Below are 13,758 nucleotides of genomic sequence, written 5' to 3' on the forward strand. Positions count from 1 at the left end.
TTTACTGTTTAATGGAGAATTTAATACAATATAATATATAATCAGACTTTCACAGTAACCATAATTAAGCTCACCTTAAGAATGTGAAATTCTAATACACCAAATATAAATTAAAAAATAACAATGAGGATCAGTATTAAATACAATTCTAGGCAACATCACAGGTTAACAAAGACGAAGCATTCTTCATTAACCAAGAGCAGAGCAACAGGTAACAACTGGACACGGGCACCAACCCAACAGGATCTCTCTTTAAAGCTTTCTGCTCTATCTGGTGCCTGTAAAATGGGTGGAGAGAGTCCATTTTAGGTGCTGTAGATGCCACATTGGCTTGTAAAAGCAAAAAATAATTGCCAGAGATACCCAACAGACCACTTTTACCTACAGAGTGGGGAGGACGTGGAACTCACAACACAGTAAGTTGTTGAGGCAAATATATTAAATCATCCTTAAAGAAGGATTAGCTTTACTTGTCACATGCACATCGAAACATACAGTGAAATGCATAATTTATGTCAAATCAGATCAGTGAGGAAGCAAGTGTTGCCATGCTTCCACAGCCAAAATAGCATGCCCACAATTTACTGATCCTAACCTGTACATTTATGGAATGTGGAAGGAAACCTACAGAGTCACTGAGAGAATGTATAAATTCCTTACAGACAGCAGTGGGAATAGAGCCTCAAACTGTGATCACTGGTGCTGGAAAGTGATTGCGCTAACCACCACTCTACCATGTCACCCCTTACAGATTCACTAATACAAGAAGGGAAGGTTATGTTGATGTCTGACTCTCTCCATTCTAGCTATAATCTATAACCACATGAAGAGGGGATAAAAGGCTAACTGTTCCTGCTGCAAATATCAGAACCACATCTGGCCCTGAATTTTGGAAGTCAATCATTCTCCACACTTTGCAGTTGTTGATTTGCCTGTTCTGTACCTCTGGCGTTTCACATTTTTAACTTTATTTCCAGTATTTGCGCTGTATTATTCCAGTTATTAAATACATTGAACTGAATGGTCAATCCAATGCTTTCGGAAAATGCTACGGTTTTAGCCGCAAAAGCTGCCTGAGATATCTTTCAACTGCATATGCCGTCTGAGATGCTGGATTCTGCAATGATGTTATTTGTAAAATTGTAATTATTCTTCTACACATTCCAATGTTGATCTCTTGGGCATCTTTGCTAAATTATTGTTTGAGGATGTACAAAGACTGCAAGGAAGCAATTAACTGATAATGCTTAATCGTTTTCAAGTAGCTCCCGCTGAGTTTATTTCTACTCAGGCAAGCTTGAGGTCCATTGAAAATGCTCACGGGGTTCCAGTCTCCTACCAGCAGCTTGGCAGAACAAAAGGAATGCAAACCCTTCCTCAATTCTGTGCAAAGATACAGGAGATCACTTCTCTAACAGTAAGCAATTTAGTGCAAACTTCAAGTTATTTTAAAAGTAACATCTATTTTTCAACTGTTTATATTTTAGTTGAATGCTCCTTCAAATTGACCACAGGACCACAGCTTGCAAGATATTGCCCTGAAATGCAATGAGTATGAGCAATGCCTGTTTTATAGCTGTTTAATTTGGTCAGATAAGTGAGAATGGATTATTCCAATCATCCTAAAAAAAAATTTTCTGCCCATGCTGAAAAATGACGCAAGTTAAAAGTGCAAAGATTAAACCTATAATGCACTGAAAATGGATTCAATTGCAAAATTTGGCCGCTGATGTCAGCAGTAAAAATGTATCTGAATATGAAATGCATGATTTATCCCACCAGTTGACTGAAATCTAATAAAACCATATGCAAAATTCCAGTTAAAAACATTACAATGATCACAGGTGAACATTAAAAGTACAGAAAAGCAATTTGTGCTGTACTGTAGCTGAATTATGCAAACATAATTCAGAGATTACTAATAAATCTCCAGTGGTGAGTGAGGGATGGATCAATGCACAATAAAGCATGTTATCCTACAATAAACTCTCAATTTCATTGAAAGACTTAACTAAAAGAAAAAATCAGGACAGATAAAAGGTTTCACCAACTGCTAAGCCCCAATCCAACTCTTACTCCTAACCAAACTTACTGATTTTGATGAAGGACTTTCAGATCTGTTGCTTGCCTGATACAGTTTGGTATCACATTGGTGTTTTTTCTTTGGATTGGATTCACTCCAGCTTAGTAATGGAGACTGTCTACTTCAGTGGCAGAGATATTCACAGAAAAGTAAGGTCTCTGTTCTCTTCAGCTTTCACAGTGGTTAAGTATTCAGGGAAGTGAGCACAGCTCATTTTAAAATAAGCATTCTACACCCTTTCCTCTTTCACCATCTCCTCACTCTTCCCCCCTCCAGAAACAAAACTCCAGCTGTCAATATTTCTGTACTGAAGATGCAGTGTCTTATGGCAAGATGTTCTGCTTCAGCACAACCTTGGAGACACCAAAAAAACCAATGACGGTATGGTGGTTTAAATACGGCAGAAAGACCATTTACATATGGGTTTCCACCGCCATTCATCTGTTAATAGCATATCTTGACAACAAAGAAAATCTTAAAAGTGGACATTTTTAGGTATACTAGTTGTAGTAGTGGGCATCAGGTTTAATACTGACTTGGGCCACTGCTGACAAACTCCCACATCAAGGCAGATTTCAGTACTAACTGAGCTGCAATATGATTTTTGTCTTCCTTCTGTGATGCCATTTGCGCTGGAATCTGGAGAGCTGTCAGATATCTGTGCTCTTTAACAGGTGGACTTCCTCCTCAATCTCCTCGCAACCCTCTGACATTACGCTCAGTTGAACATGATCGACTCTGGATCTTGGTCTGCCATTTGAGCCATGTGACGAAGGATGTCCTTCTTTGTTATAATGCCAAGAAGGCGCCTGGAAAAGGAGAAAAAAAATGGAACGTGAAAGGACCAGATTCAGTGAGGGGACGGCAACAGCAGTAAGAAGCAGCAGGGACAGGTTAGGAGAGAAGCAGGTGGAAAACAACAGAGAACGATAATGCCAATCCCCACTGGTGGCGATCAATATCAGTGTGGGACTCGCAACTTCGAGTAGTTTGGCTCAGACATAATAGCTGGAGTATTTACATCCCAAGAAAGGAACAATGTTTAAGATGTACTTTGTTAATTCCATTGATCGGTAATAATTAGCTGCAAGATTTGGCAAGGAGATGGTTGGATTTGATGAAATTATTAAGAAGAAAGCAGAGAGTAAAATTGGATAGTGACCATCCCCATCGATCCGGTTAGTATCCTAACAGCAGCAGGATGCATGAAACGTGAATTTATGAACAAATTGGTCGGAAGCATCTTTGCCTGTGGTGGGTGGGGAGCAGGAGGGTGGGAAACAGGGAGACATGGTTGCGGTGGAGAATGGGATATACCGCTCAACCTAATCAACTTGGGAATACTCAGCATTGGCACCTAAATCTGAGGAAGGTGAAGCAATACGCAATACATACCAATTCCAATGTTAAACACCAAACAAACTGGAAGGTGATCTCTATCTTGACCATGAACTATAAAGTACAAAGTGTGCACACGACTATCGTTGTAAACAAAATTATGCATAGTACTTAGATTAAAATGGAAAAAAAAATCAGATAAATTAAGAAAACATATTAGATGGAATCTAAATTTCTATACAAAAATATTTTAGTAGTTGTGAAAGTAAGGTATATACACAAATATATGCACAGTAAACGCACAAAGTTTCTTATCATGGCCCCCATACACACACACGCAAACACACAAGCTCCCAATAGCATTACATTTCAGGAACCAATAGAGACCACTGGGCTGACTATTGTTCCTTTGATATAAGCGAAAAGGAAACCATGACATAATGGCCTTCAAGTCTGGGAAAGGACTTTCAACCAGAAACTGAGGGGCTTTGGTTGATGTGACTGTCGTGAGACTGGCACAGATGTCAGTTTCTGATCCCAGGGACAGTTTCTGTTCAGAACAATATTATGGAACTAGAACACAGCAGCCCACCCAGAGTAATCTGTAGTTTTACATTTCTGTTAGCTCAGTCAGTTCCAAGTTTCCCTTTTAAGCTTAACAGCTGCAGCCTGTTTAGTGAATGGCTTACCACACACTTGACCCCATGGACTGTGCAATAATTTCATCCCTAGATTCAGCAGATAGACAGAAGTACCGCCAAGCTGCCATGGAATACTCCAAACTGAAGATGACCAAGGATGTTAAGGTTTTTGGCCTGGATTGTGACTATGCAATCTACAAACATGTAGAATCAGACTCTTCAATTAAAGCAAAACAGGCAGAAATTTAACCTAATCCAACCATTAGGAAGAAAATAGATTGGGAGCCAGCCATCCAATTCCTCTCTTCGACAAGATGCAACACTGCAACTCTCAAACCCGTGGGCTTCTGGCTGGTTAAATATAGAAGAAGTCCAGTATTGCTATGCCATCAGCATTGATGTTTCCGTGTCATATCAGTAACCATACGACATAGGATCAGGGTTAGCCCATTTGGCCCATTGAGACTGTTCCACAATTCGATCATGGCTGATTTATTAGCGCTCTCAACCCCATTCTCCTATCTTCTCTTTGTAACCTTTGACACCCTCACTAATTAAGAACCTATCAACCTCCACTTTAAATATATCCAATAGCTTGGTTTTACAGCCTTTTATAGCAAACCTAATGGTTGGATTAGATTAATTTCTGCCTGTTTTGCTTCCACTGCATGTAGAGGGGTTTACAATGGCCTAGTTCTACATATTTCTAGATTGCATAGTCACAATCCAAGATTATGATAACCGCTAGCTAGAGAAATTGCTCCTCATCTCTGTTCTATGCTGTCCAGCATGGACTTGCCATTGAAGGAAAGAGTGCTCAAATCATTGTGGATAATGCACTACTGCATCAGCACCTCTGTCTGCTCAGCTGGATCAATGCAGGGAGATGGTGGGCAGGGTGCGATGCAACCACCTGTAAGAATAAATAGAAGTATAGTGTGCTAATAAGAGGGGAAGGTACTCTGAAGTGTTTCTCTGTGACTCGGGAAACCAAGCCACTTCCTGCCCTGAATCAGTACAGAATGCTAGATTAAAGACTCTTACCATTGTTTTGAGGACAAAGAAGAAATAGACACTAGTGATACACAAATGAATTACAATGGATATAGAGTTAAAATTTGCTGAGATAGGTAATACTAACACTTCGAGTGTACTTCCAAACCATTCTATTTGCAGCATGGTGAAAAGTATAATGCCTCTAAATTGAATTTCTTGTATCAGCAGCCCATAAAAAGCTTTATACTTCTACTTGTCAATGAGTAACTAGTTGAAATATGTGCATGCATGTGTTGGTTTAAAAGACAAGAGAGATGGCATTAAAGATATAAATAAGCTATAGACAGCTGATAAACTACAGATAAACATGATGCTTCATTTAGTTTGCTCAGGTCAAGCTGACAGGACTACTGGTTTTCAGATACAAAGCCTGCAGGAGAATGAAAAGAGCATAGGTCTCAGTGATAGTAATACAAATCACCAATATCTGGTGAATTTAATTCAGTCTTAATTTAATAAAAATAGACAAAGATTTCTTCACAGCTACAGAGGTTAGACAAACTTTTATGCTTCATTAAGATAGGCAATTTTAGTTATTCCCAAATAATTGCAACAATTTTGAGTAAAGGGGTTTTCAATAGTATTCATATCACAGTTTCATGCTTCCTCTCACTGCAGTTTTTTAAAAATAGTTCATTCCTCTATTTAGCAGATCTGCCATGACTAATCACCACAGGTTCGACGTGTTGTTTTAGTTGCTCGAGGTGTTCTAATATGTTCTTCTTTGTGATGATCCCCAAGATATTCCTGAAACAGATCATGTTATGCTAATGACTGCGTGTTGCAATAAAATGAAGCAAATTATGTTTTTACAACAGGAAAATAAGCTGTAGAAAATAATTTAAAATAAAATGCATGACAAAATGCAGCAACTAAAATGCTTAAATGTTAAAATAACATGCCTTTGCTTATATAGTTTAAAATTCACAAATCAAGCATAAAGCCCCTTTCCCTCTCCCCTGCAAGCAATGGAAATGAATGATAGTGTTTCAGTAATCATATTGGTTAAGGTGACTGCGCAGGCCATGAAGAATAAGTTAGCATGATTCCATTAACATTATGCCAACTACATATGAATGTCTCCAGGTCTTGGCCTTGTTTTCCATGTGTTACTGAAAGAGCCATCAGCTACATGCTTAACTACTGGCTTCCATTTTGCAAATATTCATCAGTGCCTAATAAAATTAACACTTCAGGTTAAACAAAGTGGACAAAAGAATTTCATGCCAATTCATCAAACTTTTGTGTAGTAAGGTTTACTCCATGCAATTGGTTACATTTCACAGGTCTTTTTTGTAACATGCAGTTTGGTGAAGCAAATGTATGGAAAGAGGTTCACAGATAATTTTTTAAAAAGAGAGCACATATTACCTTCTGAAGTTCTCATAAATCTTCATTATTCAGATTTATTATTAACACTGCTTCTAAAAGTTACTTGGCTCAATTTTCCCCCAAAATACTGAGATGAACCCAATGCACTGTTGGTTCCTCAGGATGAACATGGTAGGAGAGAAAGTGAATGAAAACTGAAGCAGTCAGAGTTAGAAGTGAAATTCAAAAGCCTAATGAAAAACCCTCAACAGTGTGTAACATGTGCACAAAAGCACACAGAGGTCCATTGTACAGTAGACAGACATCAGGTCCCAGGCAAACGCAGACTCTTCTGCTGAAAAGAGAGTGTGCTAAGGAAGTGGGGTGGGGAAGAAAGCAAGTTACTCTGGGTTATTCCTGCACATCGCCTGTCAGCTGATTGTAGTATTACATCTCTCAGTATGTTCTTGGCTAACACATTAGCAAGGATGGTAGACGGTAAGAAAAAGCATATAAAACCAGTAATAAATTTTTTTCATAAAATACAAGCTAACTTTTTTTATTCACTGGATTATAACCCACAGCAACTGCTGCTGAAGAAACCTTTAAATGAGATGAACTGTTGAAGAATTGTCAACACATTTTTGAAGAAAACAATACATATTTGGTTTACCCGAAATACATCAATCTGCTAACAAAAAGATAGATTTTCTGCTTCTTCCCCATTACCACCCAGTTCTTGAAGAAGGTAGAAAAGAAAACTTATATAATCTTGAAATCCAAAGAGTTCAAATGGGTTTCACTGAAGGCTAATATATTAACACAAAATGAAGGTATTTTCAGATTTCTCATAGTTGAAGGTTGATAACTTTGGGTTTGAAGGATAACTCCTTGGAAATTCATTAACCTGTGTGCACCCCAATAATGGTGAATAAAAAAGACAGAGATGTTAAAATCCATCAGATTCTGCTAATTTCCTGCTGGCCAAACTTGGTAAAACTTTCTCCTGAGTGTACAAAAGAGCACAAAGGACTGAGGTCATGAACTAAATATCCGTTAACGTATCAACTTCAAGCCTTTTGTCTGTAAAAATTAGTTTGCTCATCCAAATTCTCAGCACACACTTCTCTCTCTTCTGGTTCTTGTTTGCAGAACCTTTCTCCAGCCTTCACCAACTCCTCCAGCACTGCACAAAAAAATACTTTAAATCCTTCTTGCCCCACAAATCTTTGATTACTGCTTCTTAAAAAGCTACCACCAAGGCATTCTTTTTAGCCACTTTCACAAGTTTCAATTTCTAAGTGGTTCTAGATCAACCAGCCCTCACACTGCTGCTATATAGGATTTTAAGTTCATGTTTTAAATAATATTGAATTATCATCCTTCCTAAATATATCTACCACTATTGATATAGTTATAGATACAGAGTGTAAGCTATCCATTTCATGATGATCAATAAACCAAATCTTTTAGTAGCAGCTTTGTCGTCAGATTTCTGAACAATGAATCCATCAACACAACCTCACTACTTTTGCTCTTTTTTCACTACAGATTTAATTTTTAAAATAATTATTACAATATATTGCATATTTTATGAATTGCACTGTAATGCTACTGCAAAATGAATTATATATTCAATGTCTCGAACAGCTTCGTTCCCTCTGCCATCAGATTTCTGAATGGACATTGCACCCATAAACACTACCTCACTACATTTTTCTCTTTTTTCTTTTTCCGCACATATACATTTTCTGTAATTTACAATATTTTTATTATGTATTGCAATGCATTGCCACATAACCAAAAATTTCACATATGCCAGTGACATTAAACCTGATCTTGATCCCACGTATAAAACAAACAATAAGATTTTAATATTTAAAAGTAAACAATGGTGCATGTGGTTGGTCATTTGGTAAAACGTGTAACTACTGCAACTTTCTAAAACTCTGGTTAGTTCACAGCTGGAGTACTGCATACAGTTCAGGTTGCCTCACTATAGGAAGGATATTGAGGCTTTGAAGGGGATGCAGAAGATGTTTACCAGGATGCTGCCTGGTTTAGAGGGCATGTGCTATCACGAAACGAGTTGTTTTCTCTGCAACATCATAGGTTGAGGGGAGATCTGTTAGAGATTTACAAGATTATGAGAGGCATCGATAGAGTGGACAGAGTATGTGTTTCCTAGCACCAGAGGGCATGCATTGAAAGTGAAGACGGTAGTTTCGAGGGGTATGTGAAGGGAAAGGTTTTTTACTCAGAGACTGGTGGATGCCTGGAACGTGCTGCCTGGTATTTTGGTAGAGGCAAATACATTAGAGGCTCTTAGGAGACGTTTGTATAGGCACATGGATGTAAGGAAGATGGAGGGATAGGGACATGGTGTAGGTAGCAGGGATCAGTGTTTGGGTGTTTTTGATGATTTTTAGCGGGTTCAGCACAACATTGTGGGCTGCATAGCCTGTTCCTGTGCTGTACTCTTCTATGTTCTGCGCTCATACTGTTTACAGATTACCACTGTTCTGAAAGTACGCAATTGATGTCTAAGTTAAATGATCTTACATTTGGCAGCAATTACAATCAATGTGCCATAATTTTTGCCTTTTTTGTTCAAACTATTGATCTTTTAAAATTTTATATTTCAATCTGCCCTGCATACAATTCAACCAAATACATAGCTTGTGCATTAGCAAAATTAGATGTTTCTGTCATCAAAGACATTTAAAAAAATGTGAATAGCTGACATCATCAAATGTGAATGGGACATCATTAATCACAGTGAGCTAATTACAGAAAGTTCCCCACTCTCCTAACACACAGTCAGTTTCCTAACAAAAGTTTCAGGTTTAGTTAACAGACAGTGAGTTTTGACTTTAGCTAAGAATCTGAAAGGTGGTATAGCAGACTTGGTTCTCATACCAGTAGGTTCAAGAACAGTTATTATCCCTCAGCCATCAGGTTCCTAAACCAGTGTGGATAACTTCACTCATCTCAACAATGAACTGATCACTGAACACAACCTTATGGACTCACTTTCAAGGACTCTAAAATTCATGTTCTCAGTATTTTAATTTACTTTATTATTACTTGTCTTTTATCATATTTGCAAATCATGTATTCTTTTTCAGTCTTTATGTATAGTCTATCTTTGATTCCACTGTGAATGCCTGCAAGAAAATTAATCTCAGAGTGACATAAACATACTTAGAGAAAAAATGTACTTTGAACATATAAGGAACCCCATTGGATGTTCATCTTCAGCTAGAAGGGCCAATTGGATGACTACCTCTGGTGATTTCCAACTTCACACATGATGGGGCTCAGCTAATTTACTTCACACAATTTCAATAACACACTAAACAGAGAAACTGTATAGGCTGATCATTATAAAGGGCTGAGTGAGAATACTTGCACCTCCAGCTACAATGCTGACAGTAATCCTACAAAGAAATATTTGTTTTATTTGCCTTTGTTGAAAATCTCCTAAAATGGTCAAAGCACAGTGAGGTTTTATTGAAAAGAAAGCATTATAAACACTAATAAGTCTGAAAGCCAATAACTCCAGGATTTGCTGACTTGTCAAGTACATTCAATAGAGCTCTGCATCACATTACCCGTGAGCTAGATTCAAACTTGACTTCCAATGCTGTCTGTTTTGGTGCCTGCACATTCTCCCTGTGACCTTATGGGTTTCCTCCCATATACCACAGATGCGAGCGTTGGTCACTGTAAATTGCCCCTTGGGCGTGGCTGAGTGGTATAACCTGGGAACCAAGATGAAGGGTCTCAGACTGAAAGGTTGACTCTTTATTCCTTTCCACAGATGCTCTCTGACCTGCTGAGTTCCTCAAGCATTTTTGCTTGTGTCATTCTGGATTTCCAGCATCTGCAGAATCTCTTGGGGAGAACGGATGGTGAGCAAGGACTCAGTAGGCTGAAGATCCTGTTTGGTTCTGTGACCTGCATCCCAAATGTTTGAAAGAAGTTGCTCATTGGATAGTGCTTATCATCTTCAAAAATAGAAACAATGTAAAACAGTTCCCATAGATTGAAAGGTATAAAATTAACTGCACTATTTTTAAAAAAAGAGGATCTTCCAAACAGGTACCCTCAGATATCTTGGCCTGACATTCAATATTAGGAAAATATTTTTCTTTTATTTATTCAGATACAGTGCAGAATAGGCCCTTCCAGCCATTTGAGCCACACTGCCAGCAACCCCCGATTTAACCCCCACCTAATCACAGGGCAATTTAGAATGACCAATTAACCTACTAACCGGTGCATCATCTGAATGTGGGAGGAAACCCATGCAGTCATGAGGAGAACGTACAAATTCCTTATAGACAGCACCAGGAATTGAACCTGAGTCGCTGGTACAGTAAAGTGTTGTGCTAACCACTACAATACCAAGATGCATTTGACAAGGTACCCCATGCAAGGCTTATTCAGAGAGTAAGGAGGCATGGGATCCAAGGGGACACTGCTTTGTGGATCCAGAACTGGCTTGCCCACAAGAAGGCAAAGAGTGGTTGTAGATGGGTCATATTCTGCATGGAGGTCAGTGACTAGTGGAGTGCCTCAGGGATCTGTTCTGGGACCCTTACTCTAAGTGATTTCTATAAATGACCTGGATGAGGAAGTGGAGGGATGGGTTAGTAAGTTTGCTGATGACACAAAGGTTGGAAGTGTTGTGGATAGTGTGGAGAGCTGTCAGAGGTTACAGCGGGACATTGATACAATGCAAAACTGGGCTGAGACATGGCAGATGGAGTTCAACCCAGATAAGAGTGAAGTGGTTCATCTTGGTAGGTGAAATATGATGGCAGAATATAGTATTAATGGTAAGACTCTTGGTAGTGTGGAGGATCAGAGTGATCTTGAGGTCCGAGTCCATAGGACACTCAAAGCACCTGTGCAGGTTGACTCTGTGGTTAAGAAGGCATATGGTGTATTGGGCTTCATCAATCATGGAATTGAATTTAGGAGCTGAGAGGTAATGTTGCAGCTATATAGGACCCTGGTCAGACCCCACTTGGAGTACTGTGCTCAGTTCTGGTCGCCTCACTACAGGAAGGATGTGAAAGCCGTAGAGAGGGTGCAGAGGAGATTTACAAGGATGTTCCCTAGATTGGGGAGCATGCCTTATGAGAATAGGTTGAGTGAACTCGACCTTCTCTCCTTGGAGCGATGGAGGATGAGAGGTGACCTGATAGAGGTGTACAAGATGATGAGAGGAATTGATCGTGTGGATAGTCACAGGCTTTTTCCCAGGGCTGAAATGGTTGCCACAAGAGGACACAGGTTTAAGGTGCTGGGGAGTAGGTAGAGAGGAGATGTCAGGGGTAAGTTGTTTACTCAGAGAGTGGTGAGTACGTGGAATGGGCTGCCAGCAACGGTGGTGGAGGCGGATACAATAGGGTCTTTTAAAAGGCTTTTAGATAGGTACATGGAGCTTAGTAAAACAGAGGGCTATAGGTAAGCCTGGTAATTTCTAAGGTAGGGACATGTTTGGCACAACTTTGTGGGCCGAAGGGCCTGTGTTGTGCTGTAGGTTTTCTATGTTTCTATGCCCCTGTATACAGTAATCCATTATTAAGCTGAAAGAAATAGGGCACTAAGAAAAAACATAATAGAATTTGGCAGAGTTTAAATGAATTTATGAAAGGAATTTGTAATTTTAATAGTATTTTTGAAGTTGGAACAAGCTGGTGTGATGCATTGTATTGATTAAAGACAGGAAACAGAGTAAAGATAACAACACACACAAAATGCTGGTGGAACACAGCAGGCTAGGCAGCATCTATAGGGAGAAGCACTGTCGACGTTTCGGGCCGAGACCCTTCATCAGGACTAACCGAAAGGAAAGATAGTAAAAGATTTGAAAGTAGTGGGGGGAGGGGGAAATGCGAAATGATAGGAGAAGACCGGAGGGGGTGGGATGAAGCTAAGAGCTGGAAAGGTGATTGGTGAAAGTGATACAGAGCTGGAGAAGGGAAAGGATCATGGGACGGGAGGCCTCAGAAGGAAGGGGGGAGGGAGTGAGCACCAGAGGGAGATGGAGAACAGGCAAACAACTAAATATGTCAGGGATGGGGTAAGAAGGGAAGGAAGGGCATTAACGGAAGTTAGAGAAGTCAATGTTCATGCCATCAGGTTGGAGGCTACCCAGCCGGTATACAAGGTGTTGTTCCTCCAACCTGAGTTTGGATTCATTTTGACAATAGAGGAGGTCACGGATAGACATATCAGAATGGGAATGGGATGTGGAATTAAAATGTGTGGCCACTGGGAGATCCTGCTTTCTCTGGCGGACCGAGCGTAGGTGTTCAGCGAAATGGTCTCCCAGTCTGCGTCGGGTCTCACCAATATATAAAAGGCCACACCGGGAGCACCGGATGCAGTATACCACACCAGCCGACTCACAGGTGAAGTGTCGCCTCACCTGGAAGGACTGTCTGGGGCCCTGAATGGTGGTGAGGGAGGAAGCGTAAGGGCAGGTGTAGCACTTGTTCCGTTTACAAGGATAAGTGCCAGGGGGGAGATCGGTGGGAAGGGATGGGGGGGACGAGTGGACAAGGGAGTCACGTAGGGAGCGATCCCTGCGAAAAGCAGAAAGGTGGGGGGGGGGGGGGGAGGGAAAATTGTGTTTGGTAGTGGGATCCCGTTGGAGGTGGCGGAAGTTACGGAGAATTATACGTTGGACCTGGAGGCTGGTGGGGTGGTAGGTGAGGACAAGGGGAACCCTATCCCGAGTGGGGTGGCGGGTGATAAACGGGTCATTTTCAGGGTGAGAGGCTATGATGAATGGAATGACACAAGAGATTGATGCTAAGGCACCTGCTATTTGGATGAAAAGACCAAGTATATTCTATAAAGATTGCTCATGATACAAAGCTGGCTGGCAGAGTGGGTCGTGTGTAGAAGGCAGAGAGACCCAGTATCATTCTGACTCCTGGGTTCACTTTTAACTAGAAATTTGACTGGACAAATTGGACAAATCCTGAGACGGTGATGTGCCTCTCCTGTGAGATGTGGCAGTCTTGGGGGAGGCTCCCCTCTCCCACAGAGTCACATCTGCCAGAAGTACTTGCGGCTGGGCGATCTGGAAGACCGTGTGAGGAATCTGGAGCAGCAGCTGGATGACCTTCGACTCATAAGGGGGAATGAGGCAGTCATAGATGAGAGCTACAGGGAGGTAGTCACACCTAGGCTGCCGGAAGCAGGTTGTTGGGCGACAGTCCAAGGGGGGAAAACGAAGGAGAGTAGACAGGTAGTACAGAGCACCCCTGTAGCCATTCCCCTGAATAATAAGTTTACTGTCCTGGA

The 13,758-nt window shown here is 40.5% G+C and overlaps 1 protein-coding gene across 9 annotated transcripts in view; it reads right to left on the reverse strand.

Moving 5' to 3' along the window:
* clcn3 (chloride channel 3) overlaps positions 1–13,758 on the reverse strand; it is a 224,651-nt gene continuing 210,893 nt past the window's right edge. For 6 of the 9 annotated variants that reach the window (XM_073047856.1, XM_073047857.1, XM_073047858.1 and 3 more), the window contains 2 exons: positions 5,790–5,865; positions 1–2,892 (listed from right to left, as the gene is read on the reverse strand). In XM_073047856.1, the coding sequence (XP_072903957.1) occupies positions 2,734–2,892; positions 5,790–5,865 (235 nt within the window). In that variant the 3' untranslated portion in view covers positions 1–2,733. Of the gene's footprint in view, positions 2,893–5,523; positions 5,866–13,758 lie in introns of those variants that run through there. The other 3 variants (XM_073047862.1, XM_073047865.1, XM_073047860.1) reach the window with 2 other exon arrangements.

The sequence above is a fragment of the Hemitrygon akajei genome, chromosome 6 (genome assembly GCF_048418815.1).
Source record: "Hemitrygon akajei chromosome 6, sHemAka1.3, whole genome shotgun sequence".
Classification (NCBI taxonomy): Eukaryota; Metazoa; Chordata; class Chondrichthyes; order Myliobatiformes; family Dasyatidae; genus Hemitrygon; species Hemitrygon akajei.